Source organism: Arvicanthis niloticus, chromosome 3 (assembly GCF_011762505.2).
Source record: "Arvicanthis niloticus isolate mArvNil1 chromosome 3, mArvNil1.pat.X, whole genome shotgun sequence".
NCBI lineage: Eukaryota > Metazoa > Chordata > Mammalia > Rodentia > Muridae > Arvicanthis > Arvicanthis niloticus.
This window is the reverse complement of record NC_047660.1, coordinates 1,214,452-1,232,270: the sequence shown is the minus strand read 5'-3', so window position 1 is coordinate 1,232,270 and position 17,819 is coordinate 1,214,452. Positions and strand designations below refer to the sequence as shown.

Sequence of the window (17,819 nt, the reverse complement as noted above, 5' to 3'; positions counted from 1 at the left end):
ATGCATTAAATAAATGTCCTTATTTCGATTGCTAAGCTATGAAGAATAGGCAGGAAAGAACAATGCTCATTTTAAAATATGATTATAATATTTTAAGTTAAGTGAATATTTTCCTCTTTATATTTATATCTTGTAATGTTCAAAGTGCAACTTATGGACTAGACAGCCAGAATATCTTCCTTAATACAAGGTCTTGATGTTAACAAGGATACCATTGCCATATGCACATAAGTGTATGTTGAGATACTAATAATCATAAGGGGATATTTACCATACAATCATGCATAATCTTGTTCCAGTCTTCCCCTGTGACAATTCGGAACAATACAGTAATGGCTTTGCCAGCTGAAGAAAAATTGGCATGTCTAATTTAAGAAAAGAAAACAGAATGGAGATTTCATGATTTGTCATTGTCTTGACAATGTATTAGTGGTCACCACCCAAACACATGATGTTGGTAAACCTAGTTGCCAAGTTACTGTTACCAAAGCTTTAACCCCCACCCCCACCCCCGCTGCCATCTACACCTTTCTGCAAGTATGGATGCCTGACAAGTCAAAACATTCACAGGATCATCAACTTTTTGGCTTTGAACTGTAACAACTGAGTTCTTTGACTACTAAGAAGTGATTCCTCCACTTGGGTCATAGAAGGAGACTCAGCCATGTGCCAAATAAATCACCTACCAGTGAGACATTTGTACGTGTTTTGTTGTATTTGAACTTCTAAGAGAACAGATGCTTTTATAATGTGGAAGATGAGATTTTGGAAATGCTTTATTTTCACAGCAGAGTGATTTGGTAGATTCTAACTTTCTACACTTGGCTGAAAAAGAAAATCATCTAAAAACTGTTTTAACCTCCTTTCCTACAAAATAACATAGCATTTTAGAGAAATATATGGATAGAAAAAAATACTGAAATCAAGAGTTAATATTTCTGACAGTGGCTAGAATTATAAAACCTTTTTCTTTGTTTTTTTTTTTTTGGTGTGTTTTCTAAGGATTCTAAAATATGTATGCTTATTTTTGTCAAATGGAAAATGCCATTTAAAATGTGTATATTTTATTTTATTTTCCAACAGATTACTTCCCTTTTATACCACCCCTAAGACTTTAATAGCCAAAGCCACCTAAGTTTGTATTCATGATTTTATTATTAAAATGTTTGCTTTGAAAATAAATAGGAAGACAAAAACATGCTGACCTGTTAATGTTCTCTCCATACTTTACAGTACCAAACAGAACAACACCAGCAAAGGCATAGCACAGCAGCAAGAGAAACATTCCCACAATGATAAAGAAGCTCTTGTACATGCTGACAACCACAGTCAGAAGGAGCATCTTTAATGTCACCTGCAGATGAAGAAGGGTGCGGAATCAGGGCAGATGGAGAGAGGAAGACAGGAGGCAGGAGAACAGTCATTTCAAGCTGTAGAGTACCCGGCTGGTGAATAATATAAGCAGGTTGGCTACATACTGATTCCCAAGTACATCATTTGAAAGTTGTTTCCTATTAGATATTAAATCTAAATATTATTCAAAAACCATCTGGCATTGTGAAATCTTATTCATACTTCAAACAGTTCAGTCACTCCAGAGAAATTAATTTAATTAACAACACAAGCTTCTTAGACTTCCATTTCTCCTTCTTTTGCAACCTAGACATCTATAAAGTCAACATATTATTTGCCTATAGCAAGTAAATTTACTATTCTTCCACAGACTTCCTAAAAACAAAATGTAATACGGGTTTAATGCTAAATAATCACTAATTGTTAAGCCTTCCAATTACATGGATATAAGGAGTTCATATGTGAAATAATGCTAATGACAAAAAGAAACAATATCCCTTAAAAATGAAGTGCACACACACACATGCTAACAAGGAATACATATCAACTGAGAATAAAGGAGACACTATCATCAATTATAAACTTTCTCTGTAATAAAGTTAATTTTAAAAACACAAATTAAGGTACATTAGGAATGACATTGGCTTTTGGTTTCAGAGTCAATATGTTTTCTTTCATTTATGATTGAGTTTACTCAATCACAAAATAACATAGTCAAAGATCATTAAGCTACTGATTCAATGCAATATTTAATATTTATTAGTCTTGACTTATGATGTTTAGTACTTGGTTGAATATATCAACTAGGTTGGCTGTGGTCTGTTGGCATCATGATTTAACGCTTATGTGACATTTGAGAGAAATCTGCATGATAGACTTACATGCTTTCCACAGATGGAGAAAAATCTAAAGACAATCACACAGGCTCCCATCATGTAGGTGTATGCATTCTGAAATTTAAATAGAAGAGAGTTTTTTTTTTTTTTTTTACAATTTGCACAAAAGATCTTGTTATGGTTTTATTTTAAGTGTTCTGTGAAGTCTAGTGAATAATTAGTTTAATAAAATGTGAAAATTCCTATAAGAAATTTATCTGAAATAAAGGTACTGAAAAGGTCATTGCAAAAACTCATGAATAAATATTAGATTTAAAATCAAATATCAAACAAAACTTTAGGTTTTGTTTTGCTTAACTGAATTCTGTATTTTGAAATTCATTTCAAAATAAGCCCTTTTGAGGATAGGACAAGAAAGGTACAGGGTAACCATGAATGGGTTTGGAACTATATTTCAGCTGGTAGAAGTCTTCTCTAACACGTGTGAGTCTCTGAGTTTAATATCCCAATGTGTAAACCTATTGGTGGTGATGTCTATAAGCCCAGCATTTGGGAAGTGGAGGCAGGAAGATCAGAAATTTAAGGTCATCCTTGACTACATAGTGACTTCAAGGCCAGCCTGAGCTATATGGGGCCTTATTTCAATAACACCAATACTTGAAGACATTTTCTTTTTAAAGTTCAGTTCCCTGTTCATAAATCAAACCATTTTAGAAAAGCACACCACCCCCAGCTAAGGATTGCATCAATTTGCTTTTCCAATGTGTGCTTAGGGCCAGAGATCAATCTGTGCTTTCTGATTCACAAGGCTTCTTCTGAGAAACAAAGATGCCACTGGCCACAGCATAACAACAGTGACATTCAGCTTATGCCAAAGCATGAGCATTCTCCAGGAGCTGCCTAGCCAAACAACAACAGTCCCAGATGGGTCCCTGGGAAGGGGGTCCACTGAGCTCCTTGGTGAGGCACAAGGACAAGAATGCGGGCACATAGCCTTGTTGGAAGGAAAGCTTTCCTTCCCAGCAGCCCACTGCAAAATATGGCAAAGAACGATTGCTTTTCTCAGACCAGAGGTTCTTCTTTGGGAAAGAACAAAAGCAGTCAAGCAGAAGAGGGAATTTTTTTTTTTAATAGATTTCTTCTGTGTGGATATTTGAGATTAGGCCTAATCTATTTTTCCATTTAGTGAGTTGCATTTAGTCAAAGGTTTTTCTAGATAAAGTAAGCATAATTAGAACTTTTTTTTTCCTTTTCTTTGCATGTCAGTTCAGGATTTATTGTAGACACCTTAAGTCTTGCCATTCTATCCATCATGATAACCACAACCCCTGGGATGATGACTGGATAATTTTCACATGCACCCCAAAGTCCTAAGAAGACTTATGTTCCCACTTCTGCAAACCTTGTGTTGCATTATTACATGTCATGGCTACTACTTCAGGCACAGAACCTCACCCTTGTCCAGTCCCTACATCCTTTCATCCTAGCTAAGGATGTCTGAAATACTCTGTAGATGGAGCCCAGTTGCTTGTGGAGAAAATGCCTTCCAGGACCTCTCTTCACTGTTGTCATGGACCATAGGATCTCCTTCATCTTTCCAAGCACATCCATAGTCCTCATTGGTTTGTGAGCACAAAGTGAAAATCTCTTTAGCTTTTTAGGCTACAAAGTTTGTTAGTGCAGTGAATATCTTTCTTCCTGATCCTCCTACAGTGCTTTGGTTATCATTATATTCAGATTTTTGTTGAAGAAACTGAACATAGGTGCTTGAATTTAAGCAGCTTCTAATGCTGAAGACAACCACTGGCTAAGGAAGGCCACTTAATATATGTATGAATACCACAGATTCATATTACAGCAAGCCCCTCCTGATAGGCAAATGGGTTCTATGAGTACCAGATAGATACTTCCTTCCATGCCTCAATTATTAAAGACAATGGGAGAATGGGAAACACTGGTATTAGCAGTCACTGGGACTATAGAATACTAATGACCTGATAACACTTATATGTATTTCTTATAAAATTCTGTAATGCTTAGAGTGTATAGTTTAAGCCAGCATCACATCAGTGAGCATATTTTATTTCCATTGAGCAATACCACTGTAGACTAAGTCTAGCTAAGTTTCCCATGGCTGTAGATTCGGGGCTAGACCTCAGAGAAGTGAAGATTGATGGATTCAGGGAATTGGTATTAGATGTCTGTGAGAGAATAGTGTCTTGAAGAGTATTTTGGGATTACACTACAAATCTTATATGTGATTTCAGGGGTATGATGGATACTACTCTTGATCTCAGTGTTCAGGGTCTGAGTCTTCTGATTCTAGCCTGCTCTGTCAATTTAGGCAGGTTTCTTCATCTCTGCTTCAGTGTTCTCCTTTAGAAAAGTGAAGAGTTAAATGAGACTGTCTTTATTTTAGACTTATACACTCTAGGTCTTTGAAGATCCAGGATTTGCCTGTATGAAGAGTGTAGGTGTGTGCATATGTACATGTGAATGTGTATGCATTTGCAAACATGTCCCAGGGCTCTCACAATCAAAGCTGGGATTTACAGAGTTTGATATAATGCCCCCAAAGTGACTGGTATGGAATGAAGAGACTGGAAAATGGCTTGAATTGGGAGAAATCTGAACTATCAACTAAAGAAAAGTGTAATTGTAATTGTGTGCCTACCAGCAGAGCAAAATGGAGCACCACCCACACAACACCAAGTGATGTCACCAAGAGATCATATCGGTTTCTTCTGCTTTGCCAGAACCCAGCTGGTGACATTGCTATGATCTTCATTGTAACCTAGAGAAATCAAGCAAGAAGTACACAGGGAAAGTGCTTAGGCATGTTTAAATAAATTAGATTTAATCATTATATATATATATATATATATATATATATATATATATATATATATATATAAAAAAAGAGTTAATCACAAAGATAAATCATTTTAAAGCCAAGTAGCCTGCATATCTGTTCTACACACTCTTTCCTGTGGATTCCAAGCTAAATAATCATTGCAGGTCATTTTTCTACCTTGAGTAAAAACTGTATTTTGGGAAACATCAGCCAGTTTACAGCAAAATGATAATCCACTTGAATTTCAAAGAAGATTGTATGGCAAATAGATGTGTCACAGGGACAACATTTTAAGATGATCTTGTCTGGGCTGCAGGCATATTTACACTGTGTTGTAATCTGAATCCCTGAATAGCAGTGGGATGTGTCCTGGGCTGCAAACATTCAAACTCTGTTACTGGGCAGACTAATGCCCAGATACAACAATTGGCAGGAGTGTTTCAGCAGTTAGAAAATTGAAAATATAAAGTGAAGTCTTTTTGAAGTTAAGCATGTCCTAAGATGTCCTACGAGAATGTGCCCTGGTTATGAAACCTACCCACCAAAGACTTTATTTAAAAAAGGAGCACGGAGCTAGAAGTAGGTGCCATCAAAGGGGGCCCTAATTCCCTTTTAATTGTTCCTAGATTCCCCCAGAGAAGCAGACTCATCACTGTACCTCTAAGACAAAGATGAAGGTGAAGACGACCGACATTGTTGCCAAGGGAACCGTGACAGGATCCTCGACGTCCCACTGCGACCAGGAGAGCACAAGTTACTGCCCCATCCACCAGATAGACTTTTCTCTCTCTGCCACTCAGCATATACACCAGTCTTGTCACTACCCATCTGCTATTGCTAAAGATCAGAGGCTGCACATGGCAATGTTTTCAATGCTCCTGGAGGCACCAGGGATGTGAAATCACTCCATAAGTCTCAAGGAGAAACAATACCTTGACAGATAGCAACACAGACTGGGCCAGAACCAGCAATGCGATTGTCCTCTTAAAAAATGGATGCTGGGTTATGTCATACATTTTAGCCCTAAAACCATCATTATCTGAAAAAGGAGAGAGAGAGAGAGAGAGAGAGAGAAAGAGAGAAAGGTTTAGGTAAGGGTGCTTTAGACATGGCCAGGTTCATTTTCTTGTCTTACATATTCTTTAATGTTCATCTTCAAACTCATTACAGCCTTCCCTTCCAGTTCATTCTATTGTGAAGTGCTTTGGAGGAATGGCTGGTGCCGCATATCAAAACGACAGCACATAATACCATTCGTATTGAAAGGAGAAGTGCATCATTCAATTTCTGGGAGCTTTAGCACATTTTCCTCATATATCTAAAAGGCAAACAAATATATTTTATTTTTAAAATTCAGTTTTTCCATTAAGGCTTATTCGGAGAACACCGAGGCACAGCCTTTGGGTGGCTGACGTTTAATAGCCTTAAGAAGAGATTAGCAGTTTGGAGTCTGTTTCAATATTAACTTATGCACAACCCCCTAGTGGCCTCACGATTATTATTTTAATTTAAATCTGAGGCTCTTGGGGAAGCAGGAACACTAGTGCCCAACATGAATAAAATCAGAACATCTTTGATACCCGGCCGAGGTGGGAGATGAAGAGGCTGTGCGATCTTCAATCTGCTCTTGAGATCTTCCCATCTTCTCTGATCTACCGTCAGCAGGGCTGTCCCCTTGGAAACAAAGGAAACAGTGGAGGGAAAAGGAAATGAGCAGTGTGGACCGGATGGCTTTATAGGCAGGACCAATGTGGGGACCTGAAAGAAAATAGTCTGCAAGAACCATAGTGGTTGGAGAGACATGGTCAGAATGAGTAACTCATAATGGCCAGTGTTCCAACAGGTTCTGACCCAGTCTGTGTTGCTATCTGTCAAGGTATTGTTTCTCCTTGAGATTTCTGGAGTGATTTCACATCCCTGGTGCCTCCAGGAGCATTGAAAACATTGCTCTGATCAGAGGTGCCTCTGATCTTTAGCAATAGCAGATGGATAATGATAAGACTGGTTATATGCTGAGTAGCAGAGTGAGAAAAGTCTATCTGGTGGATGTGGGTGCATACCTGGGGCATTCAGCAGTTTCCCAAAAAGTGTCATTGAAGACATGTAACATTTGGGCTTGAGAATGTTCCAGGAATATTTTCTACATACTAGCTGTGGCTAGTTTAGTTTTATAACAGCCAATCAGATATCTGGATAGCTGCTGGAAGAGGGTATTTGTTCTTTATACATTTTATTTTTTTAAAAAAAAGAACAATTCAATAGGTGCAATTATAAAACTATTTTTAGCGGATAAGTCATAGAATTTTCCTTCCCCAGAAATAAATGGTATGATAATTTGCTAGATGTTATAAAGCAGAGTACTTGATAAAAATGCACATAAATGATATTGCATTGTGTTATTCTGCATTCGATTTATTATACTACATTATGGAGGCAGACATTTAATTAAAAAACTAAGGGTGAGAGAACTCACTCCCTGTTTCTACTTCCTTCTGTAGAGATGACGATTGTCCTGTTAGGGGACATCTCCTTTGCTTGGCTTTCAGAATTGTGTGTTTTCTGACTGTATAAGTACAGAAGATAAAAATTTTTAATTTCTAAGTTGGCATGAATTATATCTAATACATATTTATTTATACAGATTTCTTTACTTTTAAAATGTAAATATTATTACAATATCTATTTGTGTGCATGTATGCAGTTGCGTGTACACACACATACATACACAGACACACACACATGTGCACACTACAGCACACATTTCATGGTCAGAAACACTACAAGAGTCTGTTCTCTTTAAGCATTGAACTCAAATTATCACCTTGGAGGCAAGTGCCTTCATTAGAGCCATTCACCTGCCCCCCTTTTTTATTTAAAGACTTATTTATTTTATTTTTTGTGTTTTGGCTACATGTTGCATTTATGTATGTTATGTGTGCAGTGCCCATGAAGGTTAGAACATGTTGAGTTCTCTAAAACTGGAGTTATGCACACACACACACACACACACACACACACACACACACACACACACACACACACACTTATAATTAGAACCTTTAATTTCCAACCAACAAATCAAGTCTGTGATATCTGGAAAAGTGGCTGCTAGCTTCTGCCTCCCTCTTGGCATCAGTTTGGCCTGACACATCATAATCCCAAACAAACTGTCACTTCCTGACTCTTTTAGGACATAACTATGGTGTGGGAGGTGAAGAATCCTCAGTAATTCATAGCTATTTCAAGTCTGGCAGTTAATTATACAGTTGGTTTCTGTTATTGAGCATTGTATGCTGGGTCACTCATGCTGCTGACTTGTGAACTGCCTTGGAGTTCAGTCCTCTTGCATCCAGGGCCCTTCCAGAGAGCCCTAACCACCCTGGACTGGCAGAACCTCATCTCTCTGGTAAATGTGCTGATAAGTTTCTTCCTATATTCTGGAATTCCCAGTGTCTGCTCCACCACATGGCTCAAAGACATCTAAAAGGACACATCTTTTTCGTTCTGCCTGATATTAAACTGAACACAGGAGGGTTAGAGTATCTCATTTATGAACATGCTAAAAAGTAAAATAGAGGGGCTGGGTGACATGATCGCTGCTGCTCTAAGAGACCATCTTTCTGAGGGATGGAGTAGTATTGGGGCCAAAGGGGGATTTTAAAATTGTAGTCTTTGAAAGGCTGAGTGAAGTGAAATGCTCATTAGGTGCACATCAAAGGTAACAGTTGAGTAAGTCAGTGGCACCACACACATTGAGCCTGGGGACAGTGAATGATATAGTCTCGCATGTAGCCATACAAACTAAAGAGCTCTGGCATGAACACATGGGAATCAGTCATCACTGTGCACAACGGAACAGCAGGTGCTTCACAGGCAAATGGAGCTTTTCACCTTAAAGGTTTTAACGCTCTTACATTAGAAGAATCACAGACCCTGCAGTCATAGGAAGAGTCAGACTTTGGCCCCAAGTGGCTTTATCATCCATAAATTGCAGCATCTTGAGAGATGGTGAAGCTTCTTCTGTATAGTGAGTCCTCAAAGCTTGTATGCATTTCAGTATGATTCCTCCAGATAGGACTCTCAAAAGACAGTTTAACCAGCCTTGTCCAGAGAAACAATTGCCAAGGGACAGTTCCCTTAAACGTGTGCCCCATAGGAAGCCACATTGCTGTTTTTATCCATGAGCTTTGAATCCATCAAGAGAGCTGTTAGAACTGAGGTTGCTTCCTGACTTCAGGAAATATGTAAAATTTATATGGATTTTGAAATATCTTTTTAGTCTTTATACTATCCTTTACATTCTATATGGCTTCTACCTACCTTATCAAAATTCTGAGTTCATTCACTGAGTGACAAAGAAGCACACAATTCACATTTTTTTTTGAAAAGGCAGTATGGACTGCAACCAGAGCATAACTTGAAACTATCATATTTTAATAACTCACTGTAAATCCTTCCCATCTAAACAATAGGAGACGTGCTTCTCAGCTGTGGAGAAATTACTGTTGCCATAAGGGTAAATCTAGGAAGAGAATTATACCCCTAAGTAGTGGACCCAATCCACATCAGTGAGGCACTTTGCAAAAGAGTTTTATACAGGTTAGTTACATGAGTCACATTACAATTTAATGTGGCTCCATGCCGTGTATGAAAAAAAAATTAGCTTAAAGCAAGGACAAGAACAAAAATTAAGTCTGTGATATTAATCTAAGAAGACTTACCTTGTTTTCATTGAAGTTAGCAATAACTACACCGACAAAAAGGGTCAGTCCAATCATGCAACCCAGAAATACGAAAACATGAATATAGATTCCATGGATCTGTGTAAATGAAAGATGTTGTTTATCAGTGCCAATGGGGACCAACTTGGATGTATTTAGAAAAATCCCCTGTGCTTACTTACCGGCCCCACACGATGAATAATGACATCCCTCACTTCTACCCAGCCTTTCAAGGACAGAACTTCAAACAATGCCAGCATGGCATTTCCCACATTGTCAAAGTTAAAGTTCCGAGGATTCGCCCTGTAATTAGGAAGAAGGGATGTTGGATGAGGGTCCAATGCACCCAGTGGCCTAATGTCTCCCTCCCTCCCTCCCTCCCTCCCTCCCTCCCTCCCTCCCTCCCTCCCTCCCTCCCTGCCTCCCTCCCTCCCTCCTTCCCTCCCTCTTTCTTCTCTCTATCTCTTCTCTCCTCCTCCTCCTCCTCCTCCTCCTCCTCCTCCTCCTCCTCCTCCTCCTCCTCCTCCTCTTCTTCTTCCTCTCTCTCTCTCTCTCTCTCTCTCTCTCTCTCTCTCTCTCTCTGTCTCTCGACATGTTTCTCTATGTAGCCCTGGACACCCTAAAACTTGCCTGTAGACCAGGCTGGCCTCAAACTCACAGATATCTGTCTATCTCTGTCTCCCAAGTGCTGGGATTAAAGGTGTGTTCCACCACTGCCCAGCCCTATAGCTGTTTCTAATTCTGGGTGTAGAGTTTTTTGGTCTGGAAGATGGTTGGGCCATGCAACATTCTTTTGCTAAATTACAGCAGTGTGGTAGTATGGCATAATTTATTATTATTTTTTTCTGTCATGATGGGTGTTCTCAAATTAAAGCTAAAGGGTCAAATATGTGTTTAGTCCAAGTGATGACATAACACTCCACCTTGTCTTATAACATCCCAAACTGGAAGCTAAATAACGTTAGAGATTTGCATGATGGGGGCACTGTGTTCTGGACATGAATTCTGAAATAGTATAATTCCCCATACAGTAGGTTTGATGAGGGCAGTGCTTACTGACTTGTTTTAAGTGTCCTTGTGAAGGGTGATGCACCAGGAGGCTCCTGAGGCAGAAGACACTACTCAGTGTAGGACATTGCCATCACACTCTCTGAGGTCTTTTCTTTTTCAGTAACCTTGAGTGTTCTCAATAGTTCCTTCTTGTGATACCCAATGCACAGTCTCCTGTCTTCATCTATCATGGCACCATCATTCTTTATTTTCTTATGGGGGAAGGGATGCCCAATCCCATGTTTGTCTCAGTTGTGACTGTGTTTCTTTTTATTACCTGGTGGGTGTTAGCTAACACAATACATCTTCAGTGCCTTCATTCTACTCTCTTTATGAGAGCCTATTTTAAACAAAGATTTGCATGATTCTTGATACCCATTCTGAGGCTGAAGGACAATGGAGCTCTGAGCTGTTGGATACAACCAGCCCCCTTCCTCCTGTATTAAGTTTTTATCTTTCTTTTCCTATGCTACCTTATGTATTGAAATTTAACCTTTGTGAAGTCTCACTCTAGAGAGGCATCTGTTTCCATATTTCCATATATCTTTTATTGCTTCTTAACTATAGGAACATTCATGAGATGTATCTTTATAATACATGGGAATATTATGAGAAAGTCTAAGACTACTGCTGGCTTGAGGATGCTGGCACAGACGTTAGGTATCAATGTAGAAGCTCAACTCAGATATTCATGTTTTAGAATCCTGATTTATATTTTTGTATGAAAGCACAAATATACTATCTTGGATTTTTGCAATACTCTTTCCTTGGGGAGGGTTTCAATTACATTTCCTATCTCTTAGAGTAGACAGTGCTTGTAAGGACTATGCATAACCAATGTTTGCTTGCATAAGGACTTAAAAAAATAAAAGCAAGGGAGCTAGCTCTCAGATCCAATGTCAATCTTTCTTACTCATCTGTTTTCTTTATGTAAAAGTGCTTTTGTAGCTAAATTTGCAGCAACTTAAACTACTTTCATGTCCCACATATTTTAGAAGTTAGAAAATGCTAAGAAAAATATTTTTAGGCTAAATCAAGAAAAACAAGACATGGAGTTGAAAGAATATATCACATTTTGAAAAGTAAGACTTTTCCAGTTCAGTCATATGAAGTATTTGTTTATGCTGTGCTATCAAAATTGCCAAGTTTGAAATCTGATCTGTAAGTCCAGAGGGCTTCAATGAATCCCAAGCATAACCTATCATTGTCATTTCATATGTTCCTGGTGTTTGAATCAGAACACTGTTTAAAATTTTTTTTCTGGTCTTGTATATCTAAGTCATAAAATAAAATTGATTCTGACTTTAGAATTTGGTCACTCTTTTGCCTCCTGAAGAACATGGTCCAGGGCTAAAGCTAATGGATCTTCCCATGGGCCCTATGGGAAATGTGACCTAGGCTGCCCCTGGCGCCTTCCCATTGTTTTATACCTACTTGCCTCCTCTGACTCCTTCTTTCCTACGCACCTGTCCATGATATTCCCGACCCATTCCTATTCCCTACCCAGATATTCCCGACCCATTCCTATTCCCTACCCAGATATTCCCGACCCATTCCTATTCCCTACCCAGATATTCCCGACCCATTCCTATTCCCTACCCACCTATCCCTAGACACTCCTTTTCTACCCTTCTTTTTCTTGCCACTCCTTTTTCCTACTCACCTGCCGCTGGCCCCTCCCTTTCCTCACATATTTCCTAGCCTCTGTCCTTTAGAAAGCCAGTGTGCTTTCTCTTCTTAGCCTTTGGTTTGGCACTAGGCATTTTGGGTCAGGGGCTTCTTCTGTATCCCATTTATTGCACTTCTACCGTTTTTAGAAAAACAGAAGTGAATATTGCAGGACAAAAAAGAATCTCAATTTTGAGACCTCTTCTTTGTAGTAATCATTTTTCCAACTCTTGGATCTTAAATTAACTGATCCTTAAATTAACCCCCACCCCCACCCCCATGAGACCTGATGTTCTTCTACCTGGAAGTATTTAATATAGCTTAAAGTTACCTAAAGAGTGAGCTAAAGGCAAGCCAGAGGAGCGCTTAGGGGCTTGTTGATTCATACCAAAACCCTTAGTAGGTTTATGAAATTATTTGTAATTTGTTTTTTTTTTTATTTCAACTTCAGGTTTCTAAGGGACAAAAGTGATAACTTACAGCTGAGTAAATGACAAGTATTCCTAGTGACTGTAAGCACTAAGTAATTAGTAGAAAGAATACTTTTTTAAATCAACCTATTCATACTACTTTTTATATTCTAGACCCTTGCTTAAAATAAAACACATGATATTCATGCTATAGTATATGCTTAGTCCTTTTTGCTGAGGTATTTTTTTTATCTCATCAAGTCTGGGTGATTCAGAAGAAAATAACCATATTTATCTGAAGAGAGTTTATTGAGTTAGTCTGTCTTCTGAATTAGACTGTGCATATTTATGTCTTAATTTTAATTACCAAAGCATTTCACTAAGCATATTTTCCCAGATATAAGTTACTTTCTTAATTATAATTTAGCTGGAATAAAATTAAATTTTTTTCAGCTATTAACTCTCATTAGATCAAAGAAGGAACATTTAAAAAGTGTTGTAACTACTGTTGATATTTACTAAATTGAAAAAAATAATTTTCACAATGGGTGAACCCAAGGCACAATCCAGGACAAATGGGCAAAGACCTGTGTAATTGATGTCCAAGTGACACACTTATATTTGCTTGGGGTTTAAAAATATTGTTGAATTTGACACACCCAGTAATAATTTAATGTTATTATTTAACCTAAGTTGATTTAAAAAGTCACACATAGTAGGTTTTATGGACAAATTGAATGGAGCACAGTACAACTGGGGACATGTTTGTTTGTCTCTACACACTGCCTTCCAGGGAGCTCTGGCTCTCATCCTGACACCTTGAGAGGCTACAGGTTCAGTAAGGAGCATTTATGTGCCAGGGCCTTGTGGAATCATCATCACTTTGCCCGATCTAAACACCTTATTGTGATCCATCACCTTGCTCACACAAGCATTAACACCCTGAGAGTAAATGAATGAGGGGTGAGTGCTATGGTGTCCCCACTTCTTACTTGCCCATGCCTATTTTCCTTGGAAGAGGGAAGCCACCATATAGCCTTTTCTTGCAACGCTCTTCTCTTTCTGCCTTTGACTAACCTTGGTATTTCCCTGTGTGTATATTCCCACATGTTGTTGCATGGTCTCTCCTCTTGAGACTGTTAGCTTTTCAATGGTGTTTATCAACTGATCAACTGGCTTTTTTTTATTTCAAATTTTTTTAGTAGTACCCTGCATTTTGAAACAAGAATGCTCAATTGCATCATTTCTGTGGTGAGTTTCTGGTCCTGTACCTGAGAACCACACTAGGGCTTCCTTCAATGGCAACTTCCTCTCTCCAGCACACAGCCCTTTGTACAAGAGTTCCATATAAGATGGTCCAGACCAGGTGGCTCTAAGCAAGGACTGCATCATTTTTTAGATAAATGAGAAAGTCTGTTTTGCCAGGTGTAGAAAGGCAGCTTTGCCCCAAAGCCTCTTGCTGCTTTGTCAAGCTCTAATATTAAGGGTCCTACCAATGGGCCTCATTTAATTTGGATGGGGAACACTTTGGCCTTCTGTCATAGAGAGAAGTGAGGGCACCATAGCACTCTCCTCCTGACTCATTTACTCTTAAGATGTTATACTTGTGTGAGTGGGGTGATGGAGGGTGATAAGGTCTTAGTAAGTTCTGGGGAGTTTCTGTCTTAAGAATTAAGATCAGTTTTGAGGCTTTAGCTCAAATCCCAAAACATCAGGAGAAAAAAAATCCCATTTGATATCTTGGTATAAATAAGTTATTTATGGTATAATGAATTTTTATCTCACCAAAGTAAACCTTTTATGCCCTTCACATTTTCATTTTAATGTAAATTAGACCACTTTTATAAGTGGATACTGGGATAAGGCTTTCCCTATGAGTTAAATCCCTCTTCTCCATGCTCAAGCTCTACATCATAAGTTAACTGTTTTCCACAGTTGTTGGATGTTAAAAAAAAAAAAAAAAACCAATAGCAATCATATTGAATTGCTTATAAAAGTGAATTTTATATTAGAGAAATGCCAAAGCAAGATAAAAAAAAGTGAGTCGGGGCTCTATCTGGGTGAAATGTTATTCCTTTGAAAACGTTTTGATGAGTAGAAAAGAAATTCACTTGTGACAAAAACAGGGTTTTGGTGGCTCATTTATTAACCTAAGAGGTAAAAAGAAAATTTAAAAAGGTAGTCAAAAGGTCAAGTGAAGTTGATATAATACTGGGTTTATCAATGAAGCAGAAAATTCTATTCATAATCATTAATAAACAGATGAGAAAGAAGGTACTGAGCAGGTCCCATCTTGGGTTGAAAATACTATAAAATTAATTTCCCAGAAAAATTGATTTAAAAAAAGAAATAGGTCTAATCAACTATGCTACTGAGTATTCATCTCTAGTCTTGCAGCAGTGATCTGTCAGTGTGCATGGGTTTTGTAATTGAAGTAGCTTTATGATTTAGACTTCTCAGTAGCTGTTATAAGGACATCAGCCCCTCTTAAAGATACAAGCTCAGAATGAGTTCAGCTTCAATGTGATTGGAGAACTTTCTTTTTAAAGCCTCATTCATTTTTAATGCTATTTGAATCCAGATATGTACTTTAATTCATTTTTTAAAAAAAGTATTATTTCATTAGTTTCACAAAGAAACATGAGATTAAATGTACTGCTTGGTTCTTATTGGTCTTTAAAAAGTGCTATAACCCAATGCTTTTTACTGTATTATTTAAATTAATTCAATATTTTAAACAGGATTAGTTTAGTCCCATACCAAATTTATGCTGATTTAAACCCCAATATGAATAAGTGTAGTGTTCCTTAGGGTATATTCATGACAAGCTTACCAAACACGCGGCACCCAAAATCCAGGTTTTTTCTCTCCAGGTCTTAGCTTTAAATTTAAGTTCTTGGACACACTTACATTAATTCTGAAGATGCCATTACAGTCTTCCTAAAGTAGGAAAAAGAAAGAAATAGGGGAACCTGGTCAGAAAGTAAACTCAGAGAAAAGACAGGCTTTATTTTTTATTCATGTATCCTAATGGAGGCTTTGAGGAGGTGAAAGCCCATACAAAGAGTCTAAATGCCAGAGTCACAGAAGTGGCCAAGAAAGATGCTCAATACCTTAGGCCACCAGGAAAATGCAACTCAAGCCCACTGTGAAGTAGTCATTCATACTCACAACTCTGCAGTGAAAAGTTAAAAAGCAAGCGCCAGTAAGGCTGTGGAGAAAAGGGACCATCACTGTTGGAACTGATGCACAACAAAGTGAAGGAATGGACAGTGTGGTGCAGACTCTGTTGGCAATGATCTCGCTTTCCCTTCAGCGGTTGGACAGACCAGTGCATGCTACGCTTTGAACATGATTTCAGTAGTTTCTAGAGTGTACAGTAAGAAAAAGAGGGTTCTAAAGAGCTAGTGTTACTTAGTTAGATCAGTGGAGGGTGCTGTTTTCATAGCTGTACATGCTACCTAATTCCTGACATCTAGTTCTGACAACAAAAACAACACATAATAAGTGAGCTTGACATTTTCCCAGTCTCTGGCTTGCTGTCTCACTCTCTGATGTCTCTCTTACCCACATTCTCACTATGTCATCTGTTATCATATAACTAGTTAAGAGGGTCCTGATCAAAGGTTAAACAGATGGAGCTTAGGGGACTTGTAGTTCCCATATCTGTTTTTAAGTAAACCCTTCCTCTTAAAAAAATTCAGCATCAAGTATTTTGTTATGGCCATAGGAAACAGACTATTATACCATTTAACTTGGAAAACATGTTTATAAAAAGAAAAAAAATCTGTTACATGGATGTCTATACTAGCAATGTTCATTATAGTCAGAAGGTAGAAGTACAAATGCCCATTACTGGATACATTAAGAACAAATTATGGTGTATTCATTCACACAGTAGACTAGCCATAGCAAGGAGCGGGATACTGATATATAATATACATAGATGACCATTATAAACACAGATATGCTAGGTTTAAAAAGATAGTCACAGAAGACTGATTCTATTCACATGAAGGTCTAGAACAGGAATTTACTGAGGAAATTGTGGCCAGTTAGATTGGAGAAGGATGAGGAGGCAGTTAGCATGTACAGGAAGTCTTGCTGTAATGATATAAAAGTGACCACATTCTTCGGTGTAGAGCTCCAAATATGTCAAAAGCTATTCAGTAGCACACTGCAATAGGGTGGATTATGCAGCACTTGAACTATGTCTCAATATAGAAGCTGCTAAAAGGGCTTATAAAGGGAAATATATACAAGTTTTGATTCGTTTTCTATTCATTTTCCCTTTGATTATTTTTGGCTAGGGTTATTTTTCGAGCCCAAACCTGAGATTGGTAAAATTTTTGACCATCATTCAACTGTAAAATACATGTCTTCATGGTTCTCCATTTCTGTTCATGGGTTAGTATTCTAGTCCTCTCTGCATCATGACCTAGGAATTGTCTTCGTTTTCCTTCTTTCTTGTGGACCATGTCTCCATTGTTCATGTGTGTGCATGTTTGTCTGTGTATAGAGACCATAGAATGACATTTGGTGTCCTCAATAATTCTCCTTATTTTTTTGAGATATGGTCTGTAATACAACATGGAAATAAGCACATAGGCTCCTCCGTCTGGCCAGAAAGCTTTAGGTCTTTTTCTATCTCGGCCTCTCTGGCTCTGGGATTATCAGTGAGGGATTCCTGTGCCTACCATTTAAATGGGAGTTAGAGTTTGAACCCAGGGTCTCATTTTACATGACAAGCACTTTACCAACCAAGCTGTTTCCTCAGCACCTCACATCCTATTCTTTTCTCAGTTTAGTTAATGACAAGATTATTTCTTTCTGGATCATCAGCAATATCCTTTAAAATAAAAAGTACTACTTTTGACCCAAGTAACAAAAATATGAAAAATAATGGGAAGAAAAATTTACCTTGTAA

At 38.1% G+C, this 17,819-nt stretch overlaps 1 protein-coding gene across 4 annotated transcripts in view; it reads right to left on the bottom strand.

Annotated features, from left to right (window-relative positions):
- Nucleotides 1-17,819, bottom strand: part of Nalcn (sodium leak channel, non-selective) — a 276,023-nt gene that overhangs the window by 15,611 nt on the left and 242,593 nt on the right. For all 4 annotated transcript variants that reach the window (XM_076930524.1, XM_076930522.1, XM_034498721.2 and 1 more), the window contains 10 exons: nt 15,726-15,832; nt 9,947-10,067; nt 9,765-9,863; nt 6,624-6,717; nt 5,976-6,082; nt 5,702-5,776; nt 4,864-4,983; nt 2,235-2,303; nt 1,206-1,354; nt 272-365 (listed from right to left, as the gene is read on the bottom strand). In XM_076930524.1, coding sequence (XP_076786639.1) covers nt 272-365; nt 1,206-1,354; nt 2,235-2,303; nt 4,864-4,983; nt 5,702-5,776; nt 5,976-6,082; nt 6,624-6,717; nt 9,765-9,863; nt 9,947-10,067; nt 15,726-15,832 — 1,035 coding nt within the window. The remainder of the gene's footprint in view (nt 1-271; nt 366-1,205; nt 1,355-2,234; nt 2,304-4,863; nt 4,984-5,701; nt 5,777-5,975; nt 6,083-6,623; nt 6,718-9,764; nt 9,864-9,946; nt 10,068-15,725; nt 15,833-17,819) is intronic.